Source organism: Meles meles, chromosome 12, assembly GCF_922984935.1.
Source record: "Meles meles chromosome 12, mMelMel3.1 paternal haplotype, whole genome shotgun sequence".
NCBI classification, from domain to species: Eukaryota; Metazoa; Chordata; class Mammalia; order Carnivora; family Mustelidae; genus Meles; species Meles meles.
In genome coordinates this window covers 43,062,788-43,081,586 of record NC_060077.1, presented here as the reverse complement: position 1 = coordinate 43,081,586, position 18,799 = coordinate 43,062,788, and the positions used below count along the sequence as shown (strand labels likewise).

General features: G+C 39.9%; 1 protein-coding gene across 5 annotated transcripts in view; it reads right to left on the bottom strand.

The window, feature by feature from the left end:
* LPIN2 (lipin 2) overlaps positions 1 to 18,799 on the bottom strand; it is a 93,964-nt gene that overhangs the window by 3,272 nt on the left and 71,893 nt on the right. For all 5 annotated transcript variants that reach the window (XM_046024069.1, XM_046024071.1, XM_046024070.1 and 2 more), the window contains exons 5-19: positions 18,564 to 18,671; positions 17,791 to 17,917; positions 16,580 to 16,925; positions 13,009 to 13,108; positions 9,881 to 10,068; positions 8,036 to 8,129; positions 7,537 to 7,606; positions 6,477 to 6,566; positions 5,644 to 5,726; positions 4,414 to 4,558; positions 3,296 to 3,444; positions 2,748 to 2,834; positions 1,507 to 1,659; positions 985 to 1,099; positions 226 to 329 (exon numbers count right to left, since the gene is read on the bottom strand). In XM_046024069.1, coding sequence (XP_045880025.1) covers positions 226 to 329; positions 985 to 1,099; positions 1,507 to 1,659; positions 2,748 to 2,834; positions 3,296 to 3,444; positions 4,414 to 4,558; positions 5,644 to 5,726; positions 6,477 to 6,566; positions 7,537 to 7,606; positions 8,036 to 8,129; positions 9,881 to 10,068; positions 13,009 to 13,108; positions 16,580 to 16,925; positions 17,791 to 17,917; positions 18,564 to 18,671 — 1,959 coding nt within the window. The remainder of the gene's footprint in view (positions 1 to 225; positions 330 to 984; positions 1,100 to 1,506; positions 1,660 to 2,747; positions 2,835 to 3,295; positions 3,445 to 4,413; positions 4,559 to 5,643; positions 5,727 to 6,476; positions 6,567 to 7,536; positions 7,607 to 8,035; positions 8,130 to 9,880; positions 10,069 to 13,008; positions 13,109 to 16,579; positions 16,926 to 17,790; positions 17,918 to 18,563; positions 18,672 to 18,799) is intronic.

Below are 18,799 nucleotides of genomic sequence, written 5' to 3'. Positions count from 1 at the left end.
GCATCCAACCCCTCCCGGGGCATGGTTCTCTTTGAAGTCTAGGATCATTAAGTGATCCTGGTTCAGATGCTATTACAGAGGCAAAAACACCCAGGCAAAGAGGAAAGCCTCCAAAAGGCAGGTACAGTTCTGCTATTTCGGGGGTGGCGGGGCTGATCCTCAGACTCTGTCCCCAGGTTCACCCCTGGCTATGGGCAGTGGGCTGGGAAACAGGAACATACTTACGAGGATTTGTTTCCTTTGGTCCTTTCTTGTATTAATTCGCCCTTGGGGTTCACGGTGAATATTCTGCAGTCTGGAACTCCCACTTGTGTGTAAGCATAGACATCCTGGTCAAGAAAACATTAAATAGTGTGATTATAAGAAAAGACATTGAGAGATGCTTCTCTGGTTCCTTGTGAGCCAGAAGAACTGCACAAGCAGGAGACTGTGTACAGCAAACGTGTGGAGCTTACACAGTGCAGCTCTGCTGCGGAAGGTGAGCTCCGGGCAAAGCCAAACTGAAGAGGGGAGCCAAAGCCAAGGGCACTACAGTTAGAACACTGGGCATGGAGCAGAGGCCCGGGCCCAGGAGCAGGTGGGGCCCCACTGCCTGCCAGAGGCAGGAAAGCAACATCCTCTGCAGCCTGGAACCGGAGGGCCGACTATGCAGAGAGGCTGAGAAGCATTAGGGAAGGCTGAGTACTCTCTGGGGGCGGGGATCCAAGAGCACGGCTTAGAACCACTTAGAACATGAGTCAGAGCTACCTAAGGAGATGGAAGCAAAGCCACAGAAACAATGGCAAAGTGCCCTTTCTCATACATCAAAACTCTAGGGCAGATGTCCAGCTACAGAACAGAAATTAAGAATAGAGAAAACGAAAACCTATTCAGCACATCCATTTTGCTTACATAATTGGTTTGAGAATCATGACGGGGCTGTACCCTAAAAAATACATACCCCTCTGAAAACATCAGAATGTGTAGCCCAGAGGAGATACTTACATTTGGACGGTTTCCAAAGGCAGCATAGAAGGGCTGCTTAGATGGGACAAAGAGATTCTTGATATCATTTAGACACTCAATTTTGAACTTCTCTGGCTTCTTTTCTATCACTTCCCTAGGCAAAAACAAACAAACAAAAAAACCAATACAATGACCAAATTTGAAATGTTGTTTTCCCTGTTGTATGGTCCTGAAAAGACTTCAGTGCTCACAATCATTTCTGAAAATCTTTTGTAACCGACATCTCTCTTTCTCCTTCTGCTCTAGTCAAGAAAGGCTGACATTCTGAGTGATGGGGTTTAGGGAAGGAGAAAACTTGACAGCTTGACTCTTTTGGACAGCATTTGATATGGACTGGGTGAGCTCAGAGTTAAAATGCTCTGGGGGAGCCCAAGAACCAAGAGATGCAGAAGCTTGGAATGAGATACAAACCCTTACAGTGAGTCTGACTTCCAATCTCCCCACCAATCAGACCCCTTCCCCTGGTGTGGGTGGGCATGCAAGCCTGCATAGGAGAGGTACCTGTGGAAGGCTGAGAACAAGCTGCTGGGGGATAACATCAGAGGGCCCCGAGGTAAGATTGTGCCCTTGTCATTGACCCAGTGCAGGTAGCCACGGGTCATGTCAGCCATGCCAATGGCACGAGCGGAGCAGTACAGAAACTTGTAGCCATTTCTGAAATAGAACATGTCCTGTTTAGAAACATTCTTTGAGCAAAGTTTAAAAAAAAAAAAGTACTATTCTTTTTTTTTGACATTTTATTTTATTTTTTAAAGATTTATTTGAGAGAGAAAGAGACAGCATGAGTGCATTAAAAAGCAGGTAGAGGAGCAGAGTGAGAGAGGCAGCAGACTCCCAACTAATAAGTACGAAGTCTGAAGCGGGGTTCAACCCCAAGAGATCATAACCTGAGCCAAAGGCAGATGCTTAACTGACTGAACCACCCAGGCACCCTGAAGCAGCACTATTCTTTTAAAAGATTCAAATACAGTTCCTTTCATTTATTGTGAAAATAAAATTCTTGAATTTAATAAGGAAAGCAGTTAGTGTTATAAGGATCTCAATTTTCCATCGAAAACACCATGGGGGAAAATGGAGGTATATGTAACTAGGCATCTGCTAAATCTGTAAGATTGACGTATCTTTAGCATTTAGTCCATGAGAATCAGAATACAGAACAAAAATCTTGGACTATCTTTAAATTACCTGCCATAAACGAAAAATGCAAAGGATCTTATTTATAAAGACAATTTATAGAATTCAAACCACTCTGTAAGACAAGGAACAAAATCACACCTGGGTAATAGACATACTCACAATTTCCCTATTACGGCATTCTCAACTAATGCTTAAGACACTGAGTCTTCAAATCAATTTAACTCATACGCTCTATGGTCCACAAAGGCCACAGCACTGTTTCCTCTGTTGCTCCAACAGAAAGGACCACATGGGTGAAAGGTTTCCCTCATGCATGCACATATTACCTACTCAGTGAAATCAGATTTCAAAAAAACCCAACTAATAAACCAAAAATGAAAACTGGCTCTCCTGTTAAAGTAAAGCGCCCCCCCCCCCCCCCCAGGATAGCTAGAACTATAGATACAGGTAGTGCCTGCAACTCCCAGCACTATGCGGTGTAGAGGAGACAGCTGAGACATGTAACACAATGGCTAGCACACAGCTCATGTTCCAGAAACGGTGGCGATGCTTTTCTTTGTGTGAGGCTACATGAGCACGTGGACACGGGGGCAGGGGATACCTACTCATTGATGGAATGGTAGAGCTTTGCTATACCCTGATGAGTCCAGTCTTTACCCAGCTGTGGAAGAATCTGCCCCAAGGCATCAGACCTGAGAAGGCAGAAATAGGAAAAGGTATCAGAAACAAAGCACACAAAGCCAAGTGTTTTCCTACTACAATGCCAGCTGCTAAAAAACACTGGGTAGAGGCAGGGTCCAGGGACAATCCAATCCATACACGCACCTTTGTCATGGCTTGTGCAACAGCAAGGCAGTCCCCTGCATGGACACCCACCCACTTCTAAACTTCTAAAAGTAGAAGCCAGATGTTCATTTGCAGAGATAATTTACAACCACGTATCCTCTTTTCTTCCTCCCTAATCACAACACCTTCCTATTTTTAAAAAATTTAATGCCAGAACTTGGAGACCAAATAACTAAATCTTTCCAAAAGTTATCTTCAATGTTAATTTGTATGACTCCATTCATCGGAGGGATCCCCCTGATCCTACCCATTACTGCACAGCAGCCTGCACCTTGACTGCTGCTGCCTACCATGGGCTCGTGCTTACTTGGTTATCGTTCCATCAATATCAGAAATGATGACCTTGTCATTCCAGTTCCACAGGTAAATGGTTCCCGCACAGCGGCAGGTACCTTGATACTGGGTTGTAATACTAAACACAACATCATTTGGGCCATCTTGGAGCTTCAGTTTTGCCTTTTGTAAAAAGTAAGAGAATAAGGAAAATCACAGATAATTTATAAAATAAATGGGGTATCACTTTGATGGCATACAATTAAAAATCAGTTTCCAATAATATATAGTCATTGAGAGACTGCTAAAATATAATGTTAAGTGAAAAAAGGATCCTAATCCCTAAATATATGAGTGTGTGTGTATGTGTGTGTGTGTACAGGTGGACAGGGGGATGTGTAAGGAATGGAAAGAAGTACATGAATACAATTACTGTAATAAAAGGGAAAAAACCAGATGAAAACAGAATTTACAACAGAGTCTGAATATTTACATCACCACCACCAGTGTTTCAGGGCCTCGGCTCAAGGCAGGATGGTTTCTGTTGCACAGGCATGCACCCTGCCCAGCACAGCATGGAGAGCTTGCTCAGAAGAGGCTAAAGGAACCATTGCCTGAATGACGTTCCGGAATTCTAAGCGATTTTTCTGATTCCCCCAAGAAACCAGACGTCTTTGCTCTTCCTCCATACCTGACAGACCTGGGGCATAGCAAGACCATTTCAAACCGAAAACAGGGGGAAAGGAGTGGGAAACAAACAGGAAAGAGGAAACTGCATCTAAGTAAGAAAACGGTATTTCTCTGTTGTTGTGACTCCTAAAAGACAGTGTATGGCCCAGGGATGGGCTGGCCGGGCAAGATTCATCTGGGAAACAGGTTGAAAATACAGCTCCCTTGGCTCATTCCCAGAGATTCAACTGGGACGTCTGGGGTGGCAGAAGAAGCCAGGTCCCAGGTGCCCCAGGAGGTCCCCAGGGGAGGAAGATGCTGTCCTACTATGTGTGAGTGTTTACATGAGCACACACCATGTCCTGTGTGCAGGGTTGGGGATAGTGGGACAGAAGAGGAAGCATGGTTAATTAAACAGTTACTAAAATAAACTGACTAAATAAAACTGACTAAAATAAACCACATGGATCACACACGACTCACAATCTGATCTGAAGAGAGTCGAAGAGACTTCTTATATGAGGTTGTGCTGCCATGACTTGGGGGCTCTGTGGGAACAGGGTCCACCTTGATGGACTCTTCAAGTTCCTGTGACCCCTCATCGCTCGATGAGTCATCCTCAGCCGGCCTATTCAACAGCAATCCAGTTACTTAAGCAGCAGCAGGGCACTTCACTAAGAAGAGCTTTTAATCTAGGATGAAGAGATCCTAAATCCATTCTAGGGATGAGAAGAGTTGTTCCCTCTGTTTCCTGAGTATTCCTATCATGAAGTGAGAAGGCCATTCTCCTCCTCACTCTTATGACTAGCCAGCAGTTACAGTCTGACCATGGCTGATTATTTTCTGCTATGACCATTGAATACTACTAGGTCTACTGACCTTTACTGAAAATAACAGACGTTTCAAAAGATGCAAACTGTAGAAAATATAATTGCTTACACAGATTTTAAAAACTATTAAGATAGATTTGCTATAACCCCTTTAACAAAAGTGGGCAAAGAGCAAGAAAATGAATGCTCAGGCTTGGACCAACCCCTAAATTAAAGAGCTGGAGCAGGAGAAGGAAAGAATCTGTTTGGGGAAGTGTAAGAACAAGAATGAGAATAGGGTATGTCATGGCATCTTTCAGGGCCAGCCAAACCAAATATCTAGAGGGGTGCTACTTCTAAGAAATGAAATGGACCCACACCAATTTTGGAATTTTTTTAAAAAATTTAATTTTAAGTAATCTCTATACCCAAAGGTGGGGTAGGGGGCTAGAACTCATGACCCTGAGATTAAGAGTTGCATGTTCTACCAACTGAGCTGGCCAGGTGCATCTTGAAATCTCGGTGTCTCCCTTTTGCACCTGATAGGAAGCCAGGGAGCAGGGACCAGAGACCGCACATCTTGAGGCTCCTCAAGATCCCCTGCCCAGAGGCCTCCATTTTAAAGGCATCTGATTCCATAGCTCCAGGAACAGAGCAAGACATTTAAAAAGCAGTGCTGAGTATGTTCACTCCCCTGAGCTGATAATTTTTTTTTTTTTTTAAAGAAAAGCAGAAGTTATCATCTGCTACCTGAGCGGCACCAATAAGCCATTTACTGTCATGACTGTCCATTAGAGAAAGACATTTCTGACTAAAAATTAAACAAAACTGTCAAAATCAATTTGATTATAATGGCTACATAGCCCAAGGGCTATGAGCCCAGAGGAAGGACAGAGCACCCCACCTGCCACTGGCTGGCTCCTTTGTGCTCGATGCCAGGTCACTGGTTGGTGGCGCGTCGGATTTCCCTTCCTTGGCCTCTGGCAGCTAAAACAAGATAATAATAGCAATGTGCAATTTTTCCCTCCCAGCGACTGACAGGTAAAAACTTATCAGCAGCCCTCTCCAGGAATGAACAAAATGGTTTTCTGAATCCACAACTTAAAAATGCTTAAGAAACAGCCTTTTTCTAACTTGTGCCAAAGGAAAGAAATCTGAGACAGAAGTCATACGCTGCTATGCAAAAAGCTGTTACTACAAAGCCACAAGTGAAAATTTCAAAAGGGCACTACTTCAAGTCACAGAATACAACTGGCCTATACTCATTATGTCTGCGCCAGGGACACAAGTACTACAGAACAGAAGTTACTGATACGACTGCCACTGCCGTTTCCTCCTTGGGAGGAGAACAAGCTCTTGCTTCTGTCTGGAAGGTAAAATAGTGAGCAGAGTGGCAGGAGCACAGACTTTAGGGCTGGACTCATGGTCAAGCCCTAGCTCCATCCCTCACCAGTTCCATGCGCTTGGTCAAGTGACTTCACCTCTTTGCACCCGTTTCTTTACCTGTAAAGTGGGAGCTTAAGCATCTATACCGTAGGGCTGCAGTGAAGATGAAAGGCAAAATAAGGCATGTAGCACAGCACCTCCACATCTCACTGTTCAAAAATGGGGACTATTAATATTGTAAGAGAATAGCCCAAATTGACTTTCTTGTGTGTGGCAAAAAGGTTTTTTGAATAAATCAAAGATTCACTTCTTTTTAGCCCATGGAAAAATTACCTCTTCCTGGTCAGTTACCTGTTTGGTCATGCTTTCTCTCTTACGCCAAAACCACCAGCGACCAGACTTCTTTGGCATCTTATCTTTGACCCAGGACTCGACTGTGGCCTGAAACAATCAACTTGGGTCAGTCTAGCCATCTGTCTGTCACAAAGACCCAACTACTTTCTACCATCAGCCTGTGGGATGGTGCTTTATTATGGAACGTGGGCAACATTCTCCATACCTCCCCAAGTACTCTAGAATCTGTAACACCAGTGAAAGGCAGATAGTTCTTTTTTGTGGTGGCACAGCTCTGTGGTGGTTCTGTGGTAGGAGGCTGGGTGGTCTGGTTATAAAAAAGCGGTTGGGGGGGTGCTGTCAGGTGGGCTGCTCTCATTTCTCTACCCTTGGAAAACATGTTCTTTATGAGTTTTGAGGACCAACTAGGCTGATACACAGATTTAGAACCTTCAGGTTCTGCCTAAAAGGCTTATTAGCCACAATTTGACCCAATCACACTGATGCCATACTTCTGGTGGCCACACCACGGTCTTCCTGCTGCTTCTTTCCATATTAACGAGGAATTTTTTTCATTCATTCTGTAGTTAGCTAATAATTAACAAAATCTCCCAACTTTTATACCCAGAAACCAGTATAAATATCTAATAAAAATGGCAAAGATATGGCAGCCCAGCAAATTTCCTAGATTTTGAGCATGAGATAATTTGGGTGGGCACACAGAACTCTTTGGATCTTCTCAAATATTAAATTAATTTTAAACAAAACTTTGACCATATGCCCAGTTTAGAAATGTGCACATATGGATGTTTCTAAATATCATATGCTGTAGATACTTTTAAAAATGAAAAGAAATGGGGCGCCTGGGTGGCTCAGTGGATTAAGCCACTGCCTTCGGCTCAGGTCATGATCTCAGGGTCCTGGGATCGAGCCCCGCATTGGGCTCTCTGCTCTGCAGGGAGCCTGCTTTCTCCTCTCTCTCTGCCTGCCTCTCTGCCTACTTGTGATCTCTCTCTCTGTCAAATAAATAAATAAAATCTTTAAAAAAAAAAAAATGAAAAGAAATGGATCATCTCACCTTTGGCAGACTCTTCTGGAATACTTGCAAGCTAAGGATCATGGGAGCAGCCAAAGCCCAGTTATAATAACTGTGTGAAATAAAAATTGTGCAAAACCATTACACAGAGAAGGGAAAGAGTGAGAGTACAGAAGGGGAAGAGAGGAAAGGAGAGAAAAAAGAGGATGGGCATAGAAACAACATAAAATTCCTTATTCTTTTCAGTGAGATGATCAGCTAAATTTATGGTCACATGAACAACCTGAACAACCTTTGCTTCAAGCCAAACTTCTCTGAGCAGAGATGCAGTTAAATATCTAAGACAGTAGATGCTTCACTGAAAAATAAGGCTGAGGCTTCTCTTTCACTTCAATTTCACTGCCCACTAGTTCATTTACAAGAAATGGCACATTTTATGGCAAGAAAACTATAACGGTTAAAAAGAGCACTTTGAAAAAAAAAAAAAAAAAAAACGCTGCAAGAATAATTACAGAATTATTACAAAAGCAGGAGTATTTACCGGTTATAGATCCGTATTACAAGGTTAGGATTGTCTATAAGCCCAGGATTTTCTGCAAATTCGTGATAAGTAATTATATGCTCCATGAATTTTTCTGCAATGTAAAATAGTAATGACCCTTTGGTTAGAGATTACATAAATTCCTAAATGAGATTATCACAATACTCTACACTGAAGGAACTATAGCATAAAATGAGTCCTTAAAAAAAAAAAATTTTTTTACATTCTTCAAAAGCAAAATCTCAGACACTTTTAATCCAGCACAAGAAAGAACACTTCCTTTTTCTATCCTTCCCCTCTTCCACAACTACTCTCCCTCAAAAACAAAAACAAAAAACCACAACAACAAAAAAACACAGGAAGGATACGCCAGAGACTTTTAGGAAAATAAATTACAGATGTGGCAAGACAAAGGAAGACACAGAGATACATGTGTGTGCACACACACTCTAGAACTAATAAAAACTGCAGTTTCATTCTTAGCACAGACAACGAACTTTACTGGCAAGCAACTGTGAAACTAGGGAATATTCATGGGAATCTTACAGTATTAAGTGCATGTTACATTGGAAAAGCAAAACATTTTATAATTGCTTGGAGGAAAAAAAACTAAAAAACGCACCAGAATTTGTTTTAGGGTCTGTCAAGGAATGAATCCCAAGTTCTTGAGAAATGAATGAGGATTCTGCATGAACTTGTGTGCTCTGTTCCTAAACCCACACTCTAGTAGATCTAAGCTAACAGAATTTCTCACCAGGATTGCTCCTCCTGGTGATATGTGTATTAATTACTTTACTTGCCATTTCTGCCTCCTCCAATAACAAATTCTACCTAAGTTACCCAGATTTTTAAAAAATGTAATTTTTTTAGTCTGTATAATTGTGTATTTTCCATTCCACCCCCCACCTATAATTTTTAAAGTGAAGGCTTATGGGGACTAAGAATTACTGGCCATAACAGACTCTTAATTTCTTGCAAATAATAAAATGAACAAGAGTTAAGAGACGGAGAAGAAAGAGGCATAAATGAGCACCCTGTGACCTTCAAAAAGAGAAAGATTCAGCAAAGCACAACTGTAATGCTCAGGGTACCCAGTCTGCCAAACACAGGACGTCAGCTGTTCCGAGGGGCAGAGAATACAAAAGATGATACTAGTCCTGGAAGGAAAATCTTTCCTTAGAGGAAAATCAATCAGGGGCCACAAGCCAAACTGAGAAAATATAAAGAATTTAGGTTACAAAGGAAGGTAAAGCCAGAGAGGCCAAAGAACTTGGGAAAGACACACACGACTGCTTGACCTACCCCAGAGTCATCTGAATTGGCTCTGCTAAAGATCCTTTCTTTCTCTGGAGCAAATGTACTTTCCAGGGCCAAGTCTCAAGACTAAGATAGAAAATACCCCCTTCTACTTTTTGCTAGAGAGACTATTTCCTCAACGGGCAATTAATTTTCCACAACTTCAGGCCCTACTTTCATGTCTCAGGCCCAGCGCTTTCCCGGGCAGCTGGGCCCCCATCCACACACATTTCAACTTCTCAGATGAGAAAATGGACACAGCCTGAGCTGACCCTTGCCACTTCGTAAACAGGGCAGTCTGAGAATTCTCCCTCTTCAAGTGAAATGAGCGCCTGCCACGATACTGTCAACTCACCCAAGCCATTTATTTTTAAGGTCAACCCATACGAGGTACCTTAAATGAGGGGCTGAAGATCTGATATTAAAGGGAGGTACTTGTTACTTGCACAAGGTCATTAAAGAATTTAATATCCTGAGTGGCTGACCAGCAGGTTTTCTATCAAGTGATGACCAGGCTTCTTTCTCCAGTGAAGACAAGGCATAACATACCTTTGGAAATCTCTCCGTTCTCACTGAGACCCCCACAAAGGGAGAGGGTGACATCAGGCAAGTCCATGGCAGAATCGGAGAGGCACTCAGTGCCGCTATCTGCAGCCGCACTTCCCACGGACTGTGGGGACTGGGAGCCGGAGAGCGTGTCAGACTCAGGCCACTGCCGAGAGCCAGGGTCCGATTCACTGTGGGCAGCAGATGGGGAGAAAAGGATCTGCCTTATTGCAACTTCTTATTTTCCTAGCTTACTACATGGTTCTCTGGGAGCCTGAACCAAGTAATTTATCCCATTAAAAAAGGAACAGACTGACCTATGGACATAGCTTTTCTTAGGTAGAGTTTAGGATCATATCATAAATGACATTAAAAATAACCTAATCGCACTGCTGAGGAATTAACAGTGAATACAGTAAATAGGTCACAAAAATCACTACAGTCACTCCCAGTAAGACAAACTTTTCAACTACAGGCTTTCTGATTTTAATTAAAGGAGTAAAAGAGTTATAACCATTTATTTACATTTCCATGATGAAAATGACGGCGTAATTAAGAAAAATCTGATGTTTGGAAACCTTTGATCCTAACTTCCTAGAAAAAGTGGTGGTACTATACACATCCTGTAGAAAATTACTATAGTTCAGAGCTGTCTAGGCTTTTCTAAATTCATCTGTTACTTCACAAAACAAAGAAATTAAGCAAGAGAAAATTCTCAGGAGCACTGACCCATCCTGAAACAAAGATTTTGAGAAATAAACTATAAACAAACTATTCTTACACTAGAAAGGTTCAGGACTAAAGGTGAAGTTAATTCATTTTTCTAGATGGTAAAGGCATGGAAGCCAGGTTTTAGAAGATGATCCTTAGGGAAACTTTGTAATGAAGTATAAATCTGAATGAAAAGGATTAGGAAATGGTACCTTAAGTTTCTTATTCATGAATGCTTATTGCTCCACGCTTTTTGAATGGACATTTAATGTCACACTGAAAAACTGTTTCAAAAGTTTCAAATTCTTTTATTTTATTCAAAAAGCCAATATACTTAATGTATGTGATCCAATGAAGCTTTATGATCTTAAGAAAAAAAACTCAAATTTGAGTAGTAGCTGGCAGCAAAGTATGGATAGACCATAAATAGAAAGCACTTTTCAAAGCTATTATGTTTTGCATTTGAACCAACAACCCAGGTTTCTGGAAATTTTCTTTCTTAATAGCAATGCATACCCAGTCCACAATATTGAGATTAGTTAGATCAACAGAATGTTCTTCTCACTGGAAATGGTGAAAAAGCCAAAGCTGATGTAAAGCAGCAAAACCTAGTATGTTGGCATCAGAGAGCGAGGCTGACCCCTGGGTAAAACACAAACAGGGCCCTGCTTTCTCCTGGGCCCATGGCTAGGTCCCCTTGTAGTCAGATGTGGCCAAGTGACCATATGACTGAGTTTTAAGATGTGGACAGAAGGGGTGTGCTGTGCCCCTCCCAAACCTGGCTCCTGAAAACTCCCCTGTGTGAGTCTTTCTCTTTTCCCTATGGAGGCCCTAAGGGAATGGTAGAGCCTCAAGATGGAAGAAAAGCTGTGCTCCTGAATCCCTGGGGATAAGGCATCTGGCAAACATCAGAACTGGAATACATGAGCAAGAAATAAACTTCTGTGTGGTAAGCCACTGAGGTCCAGTGTTTTATCAGAGCAGCTGGTGTTATCCTAACCAATGTGACCTCTAAATACATGGAGGATGCCATCTGACTCAACATGTTGCCAAATCTACAAGAGCGGTGTGCCTTACATCAATGTTTAGCTATAATTACAAATACTGAATACTTAATCAAGAGGACATGGATCATGACAATTAACAAAACAAATGGTGATAAGCATTATATCAGTCCCACTACCTTTAAGTATTTATGAAATGTCTCAGAAATAGGCTAACTTGGTGAACGGGCAATGACCTCAGGCAATCAAAATTATAATACAGCATAGTAAGGTTTCATTGCATTTCACTCTCATTTTTTTAATCAATCAATCAGTTTCTCCCCATTTTTTAAAAGGGAAACTAAAAAAATCAATCCTTGGAATATCAATAAATAAGGACTGTGAAATCTGAAAGAAAGTGGTTAATTCTAAGCTTAAATTTTAACTTTCCTATTAAAAAAACATGGAATAAATAAAATGGGAAAAAAATAAAAAAAATAAAAAAACATGGAGCACTTCTAGTTCTTTCATCTTAAAAACCCAACTATTACTTCATGTGAAGAACATATTTTAAGACAAATTTAGGGCAGAGAGCTAGGAAAGAGTTTTAAGGACTTTCCAAAAATATCTATAAAAAATTTTAAATATCATATCAACCCCATCTTTCCATTTTAAATAAAAACAACAAAATATGTTTTTCGATAATTTATTTCTAAGTACTTAATTATGTGTACCTATAACTTAGTATATTCAAACCATACCTTCCATGAGAAAAAGTAAATTGATTTTTGTAATCAGAGTCTTATAATGGAATTTCCCTATGGATAGAAATGAACTTAGGAGAACAGTACAGTACACTGTATCTGAGGTTTTAAAGTTATTCAAAGTGGAAAATTGTGAGGTGGGGGGTGACAAATGGTGAGAGCTCTAGGGAAAATGTGGGGCTCACACCAGCTGGAATGGTGTCTCACTGGGCCCAGCCAAAGTTCACCTGGGAACTCAGACTCACTGAAGGAGTGAAGGCATTCTTGGTAAAATGTATTTAAATAAAGATTTATTACCTTTAAAACATTAAAAAATGGAATATGCTGATGAACTTTTATCGCATTAATGACTGTAAGATTTGCTAATGTAAAGTCACAACCATTGGTAAATCATTACATAGGGTTTAACTAGTATACCTCTTCTCGTTATACTGAAAATTTCTTTATAAGTAGGTAATAGGTAAATTATAATAGGTAAAGAGGTAAATTATTAGTTTCAAATCACTACAGTCCAAACAACACACAATTTCTGAATTTCCCCAAATCTGAAGCAATCATCCAACTTAGTTAAAGATCATCATAACCTAGCTCCTTTTTCACAGAATGTTTTAATTTAGAAACAGCCACTATATTTCACAGCTAGTCACCCTTCAACATCTAAAAAATACACTACCTCTTAGGGAAATAGAGGGCTGCAACTTCAGGTTCTAAAGCCTTTAAGTCATCCAGGTAAATATCGTCAGGTCCCTGGTGCTGGCTTCTCTTGTGGACACCTATTTTTATAAGAAAAATGCATCAAAAGTAAGAACTTAAGCTATTCTTCATTTACAACTCTTCAAGAAAACAAAGGTTTTACAAACAATTAAGACCAACTATGACTCAAACTATATTTTATTTTTAAAGATATTCTTTGACAGAGAAAATGAGCAAGAGAAAGAGAGCAGGAGAAGAGGGAGAAGGAGAAGCAGACTCCCTCGCTCAGCAAGGAGCCTGACATGAGGCTCAATCCCAGGACTCCAGGACCATGACCAGAGCAGAAGGCAGATACCTAACTAACTGAGCCACCCAGGTGTCTCAACTGCATTTTATTTTTAAAGGTTTCAATTAACCTTTCCGCTGTGCTGGTTCTCAAGCATCCATACCAATGAAAGAGAAATTCGGTGTTATACACATAACAGTTGTACAATAAACACACGCTAACTTCTTTAATGTGCTTTTAGATGAATAATCTTAGCCCCTAAATCATTTAGATTTCATGATAAAGTCTTCTTAGAATATGAATAGGCATGACCAAATTTGATGAAATCACTGGCACTGAGAAATAGGTCATTATTTTAAAACTGTGAGGGAAGGGTTGCTCTAAACAGGGGAGTCGTATGGTGCCAAAGTATCACCAAGCATTACCTTCTGATTGCAAAAGGACAAAAACCCTTTACAATGGATAAATCTGGCAGACAACACCTTAAACAAGTGGTCACATTTAGAATCACTAGTAGTGGAACATTATGAGATATTAGATAAAGTACTCAATATATCCTAGAGGTAACTTCAACTCAAAAAATAAACAATGTTGAACCTAAATCTAATTAAGCCTCTAGACCTGTACTGCCCACTATAACAAGTCACCAGTGTCCTAGTCTAAAACAGGCATATAAAATGTGATAAAAAATATGTAAAACACACCAGATTTCTAAGACTTACTATAAAAAATGTAAAATATCTCAATTTTTATATTGATTACATGTTAAAATTATAGTTTGGACTTACTAGCTCAGAATATATTACTAAACTTAATTTCACCTTTTTTTTTTTTTTTAAAGATTTTATTTATTTGACAGATAGAGATCACAAGTAGGCAGAGAGGCAGGCAGAGAGAGAGGAAGGGAAGCAGGCTCGCTTCCGAGCAGAGAGCCCGATGTGGGGCTCGATCCCAGGACTCTGGGATCATGACCTGAGCCAAAGGCAGAGGCTTTAACCCACTGAGCCACTCAGGTGCCCCCCCCCCCTTTTTTTTTTAATGCAAGAAGATTTAAAACAGCATATGTAGCTCACTTTGCATTTCTATTGGGCAGTGTTGCTCTAGAGCCAACTTCCAGTTTAAGGAAATATGGGGATGTCACCTTGGGAAAAAACTATCAGATACATCCAGAATGTGAGAAAGCATACAAGAGGATTGGATGGGCTCTTGACAAGATCAGTATCATGGGTGCAGAGGGGGAAAGAGGTGCAGTGGTGTGTGTACAGGAGTGAGGGAGTATGTGTGTGGGCAGGGCTATTCTAAATAAAAAAAGGTTAAACACAAGAACCACATGCAACATGTGAACCTTGATGAGATCTTGGTTTGGAAAAAAAAAAAAAAAAACCCCAGCTAAAAAGCTTTCCTTGGAACATTTGGGGAAATATGAACAGATGACAATGGTCCTGTGGTTATGCAGACAGTGTTCTTATTCTTTGAAGGTATATCATAGTGTTTAAAGGTGAAATGTCACAATGCTTGCAAGTTGTTTTCAAATGGTTTGAAACAATAAAAAACTGAATGGAGAAAGAGAGGAAGAAAGCAAATATGTATAAAACTTTCTGATAAGAAGCTGGGGGGAGGGGCACCAGGGTGGCTCAGTAGTTAAGCCTCTGCCTTTGGCTCAGGTCATGATCTCAGGGTCCTGGGATGGAGACTCTTGGGACTCCTGCTCAGTGGAGAGCCTGCTTCCCCCTCTATCTGCCTGCCTCTCTGCCTACTGTGATCTGTCAAATAAATAAATAAAATCTTTAAAAAAAAATTTAAAAAGCTGGGGGGAGAAAAAATGAGGCCAAATAAATGGTAGAAACCACTCGGTGTTCCTATCTGGTAAGTTCCACACTATGTGCTAAGAATAGGGGTCATTATTTCCCCCTAGGGGTTACCATGTGGTAGGAATGGAAGTCATTATTTTCAGACCAAAACAAAACATTCACCCTGAAAACTGGATTTTCCTCCTTACCAGTTCTTAAGAGTAGAACATATGATTATGGGCCTTCGGTTGCTGAGCTATGAAAGACCAGGTACCAAGTTAAGCTGGATCATCAGCTGGATGATCACATTTGGCCATAAATACCCTTGCCAAATTATTTTAAGTAAATTCTTTTTTTTTTTTTAATTTAAATTCAATTTAATTAATATATAGTGCATTTATTAGTTTCACAGATAGAATTTAATGATTCACCAGTTGCATATAACACCCAGTGCTCATTCCATCAAGTGTCCTCCTTAATGCCGATCACCCAGTTACCCCATTTCCCCCACCCCAATTCCCCTCCAGCAACACTGTTTCCTATAGTTAAGAGCCTCTTAAGGTCTGTCTCCCTCTCTGTTTCGTATTTTATTTTTCCTTCTCTTCCCCTATGTTCATCTGTTTCTTAAATTCCACATACAACTGAAATCATACATTTGTCTTTCTCTTAACTGACTAAATAAATTATTTCCAAGTGACTCTGAAGGTCCACACCTGTAGTCATTATTTATTAGGTCAATTTGTGATAATTTAACCTTGAGTGTATTTTCAATTTTTAGGTAAGGTTTTATTTCTCTAAAAAAATAGGGTTCAAGCCAGTGTTCAGAGAGTATGTTCTGGCTCTTACTGAACTAAAAACTGTCAATGGACAACTTTGTATTTTTAAATGGTAAGAATGTTCTGATTTATTAAACCTGTATTCCAAAAGTGAGAGAGCTATTGAGCCAAGAGTCAGACCCAATCTTTTATGTTTCAGAGGGCAATTATCAATGAAAGAAAACATACTAAAATTAAGCATACATTTATTTCCCATGTTACTGGAAAAAAGTAATTAATTTGTCTTCAACTAACCTTAGAGATGTTTCAGGTGAAAACATTTTTCTCTCACCCAATTTTTTCTTTTTGAACATATAATATTCGGGGGATTCCACTTCACTTTATTGGCATACTGTGTCAATAAAATGGTTAATTTTATGGATTAACTGATTTGAACATGCTCATTAATTTTTTTCAGTAAATGCCTCCCAAGGGTGTACTGAGCAGGAGCAGTTGGGAGGGAGCAGGGAGAAAGAAAGTGAGAGTCTTGCTCCAGTGGAATCCGTAGTGCAGTGGGGAAGCCCTATTAAACAAGCAACTCTCACAGTGTGTGCTAGGTCTGGTCAGGGGAGTATAAATACAAAGTATTTCTGTATTTGAAATACAGAAATAACTTCTCTAAATTTACAGTACCTGATGCCAAATCAAACAAATGCTTACCTTTCTTCTTTGATGGTGAGTCTACTTTCACTGCAGGTTTTGATTCTGAGGGGGCCTCCACCAATGATGGGTTAGGAAGGTGGTCTGCATCTAACATAGATGAAATCTGAGGCTGCTCCAGGGGAGGTTCAAGAAGTTCTGCAGCAGAAGTTGCACTGCTTATCTGCTTACACAGGGCTCTGGGTTTGGGTTTCACTATGGTACAGACCGTTTCTCCCATGGAAGCATCTTTCTCAACTTCACTTATGAGGTTGTCCTCACTGGGAATTACCCGAAAATGGGTATTTTCTGATGGTGTAATTGTAGCTGTCCTAGGATGATGGTCAGATCTCTCTCTTTTGCTGACCTAAAAAAAAGTTTGTTTAAAAATTAAACTACCTTCAAAAGTGTTTGTTAAAATCTATTTCTTAAGCTGGATGCAGGTAATTGAATGCATTTTATTTGTAACAACACATTTAGTTAATACATGATTTTGTATGTGTGAGATATTTCATAATTAATATGTGGAAAAACTAATAACTACATTTTGTTCAGTATCATGGTATCTACAAAAGAGTTCTATTTCAAACTGCTATACTATGAAGAGTTAATCACCAGAGAAGACTAAGGAAATAGGACAAGTTTTAGATGCTAAGAGGAAGAATATTCATTTTCAGGGAGAAAAACTTGTGTGCCATGTGAAAATTTAGCCCTGCTTGGACTATACCTCAAGGCTCTGTTAACAGTGTAAAGTGGGTAGTCAAATCTCAATGCAAATCACGCATATAAGCAAAACATGTATTAAAAAAAACTTAGAGGGTCTAAATATTTTCTCTCTCAAGTAATGTATCTTACCAATTCTTTCATTATGATCTGTGAAGAAGTGAAAATAAAAATTGAAAAAGCTTTCATAAAGTCCATTTCTTATTTAAAACTTAAGTGTGGAAATTTTAGTTTTCTTTAGGTACCTTTTAAATGTTTCTTATTAAAATGTTAACTAATAATCAAGATTATTTACTAAATAGAACACACAAAATAATGCTGGATTCCTTCTAGTGCAGTTACAAAAAATGTTAACTTTGGATTTCCTCATGTGACCACATGAGGGCAATACCATCATTTATATTCAGGTGCACTGGCTCAGAAATCACCCCTCCCCACTTTACCCAATGACAGAGACACCTCACAGGTTTTCAACTGGACATACTCCACAGGCAAGAAAACATTAGTACCTTGGTAGACTCTGGGAACCCACCCCACGTCCACTCCATGTGGGACTCAGATCTGAGCAGACTCTCAGCAGGTTTCACTTCCAGCTCTGAATCACTCTTAGGACACACTGCTCCTGGGGAATAGGGACTGTAAACACAGGATAAAGAAATGTGATGCCTTTTAACTCTGTGAACTTCCGTCTTGCTGAGCTCAACAAATTAAAATATAAGTTTGAACATACCAACTTTATCCTGCCAATATAAAGACTCTATTGAAGGGAATATCAATTACTTCTTCCATTTGAGTTCTTTAATAATAATAAAAACACCAACCAGTATCTACTGAGGACTTGCTGGGTTCTCTGCAAATGCTTTATACGCATCATCCCACTGATTCTCACAAGAAATCAATGAGAAAGGTAATTTTACAAGAGATGAACTGCACACAGAGATGGGTTAAATTAACATAATACATAAGAGAAACTGGATTTGAACAAAGAACAAAGTGTGACTGCATGTTTCTTCACATTATCCATAGTTACAGTTAATAGTTGACACTTTAAGATTAGAATTTAAGAATTGTAGAGGGCCAAATTCTATGCTGATTATGCAGATCTACACTAACCAACGCTGTGAGCATAAGTCAGATCAAGTTTAGGAACAAAATAATTATTGAGAGGAAAGGTACATATTCATGTCACAAGTACATATTCATTCAGTTCTCTTGCATGAGAGAAATGAGAAATATTATTACTGTCATATGACAGGAACTGAGAAATCTTGAAAATACTTACTTGTCTAAAGGGGACCAGTCTCCATCAGATAAGGGGTAGTGATCCCCAGAATGGAAGAGCAAAGGTTCCTTATATTCATCTTCCTTTAAGGAAGCATTTGAAGATCCTCTGTGAAAGGCAAAAAACAAAGTCATGAACAATTTCATTATTATGTCAGCTTAAAAATATCCCCAAATCTACTGACACATGTTTAGATGATACAAATGAAGAAGGCCAAGTGATTAATAACTAAAAGG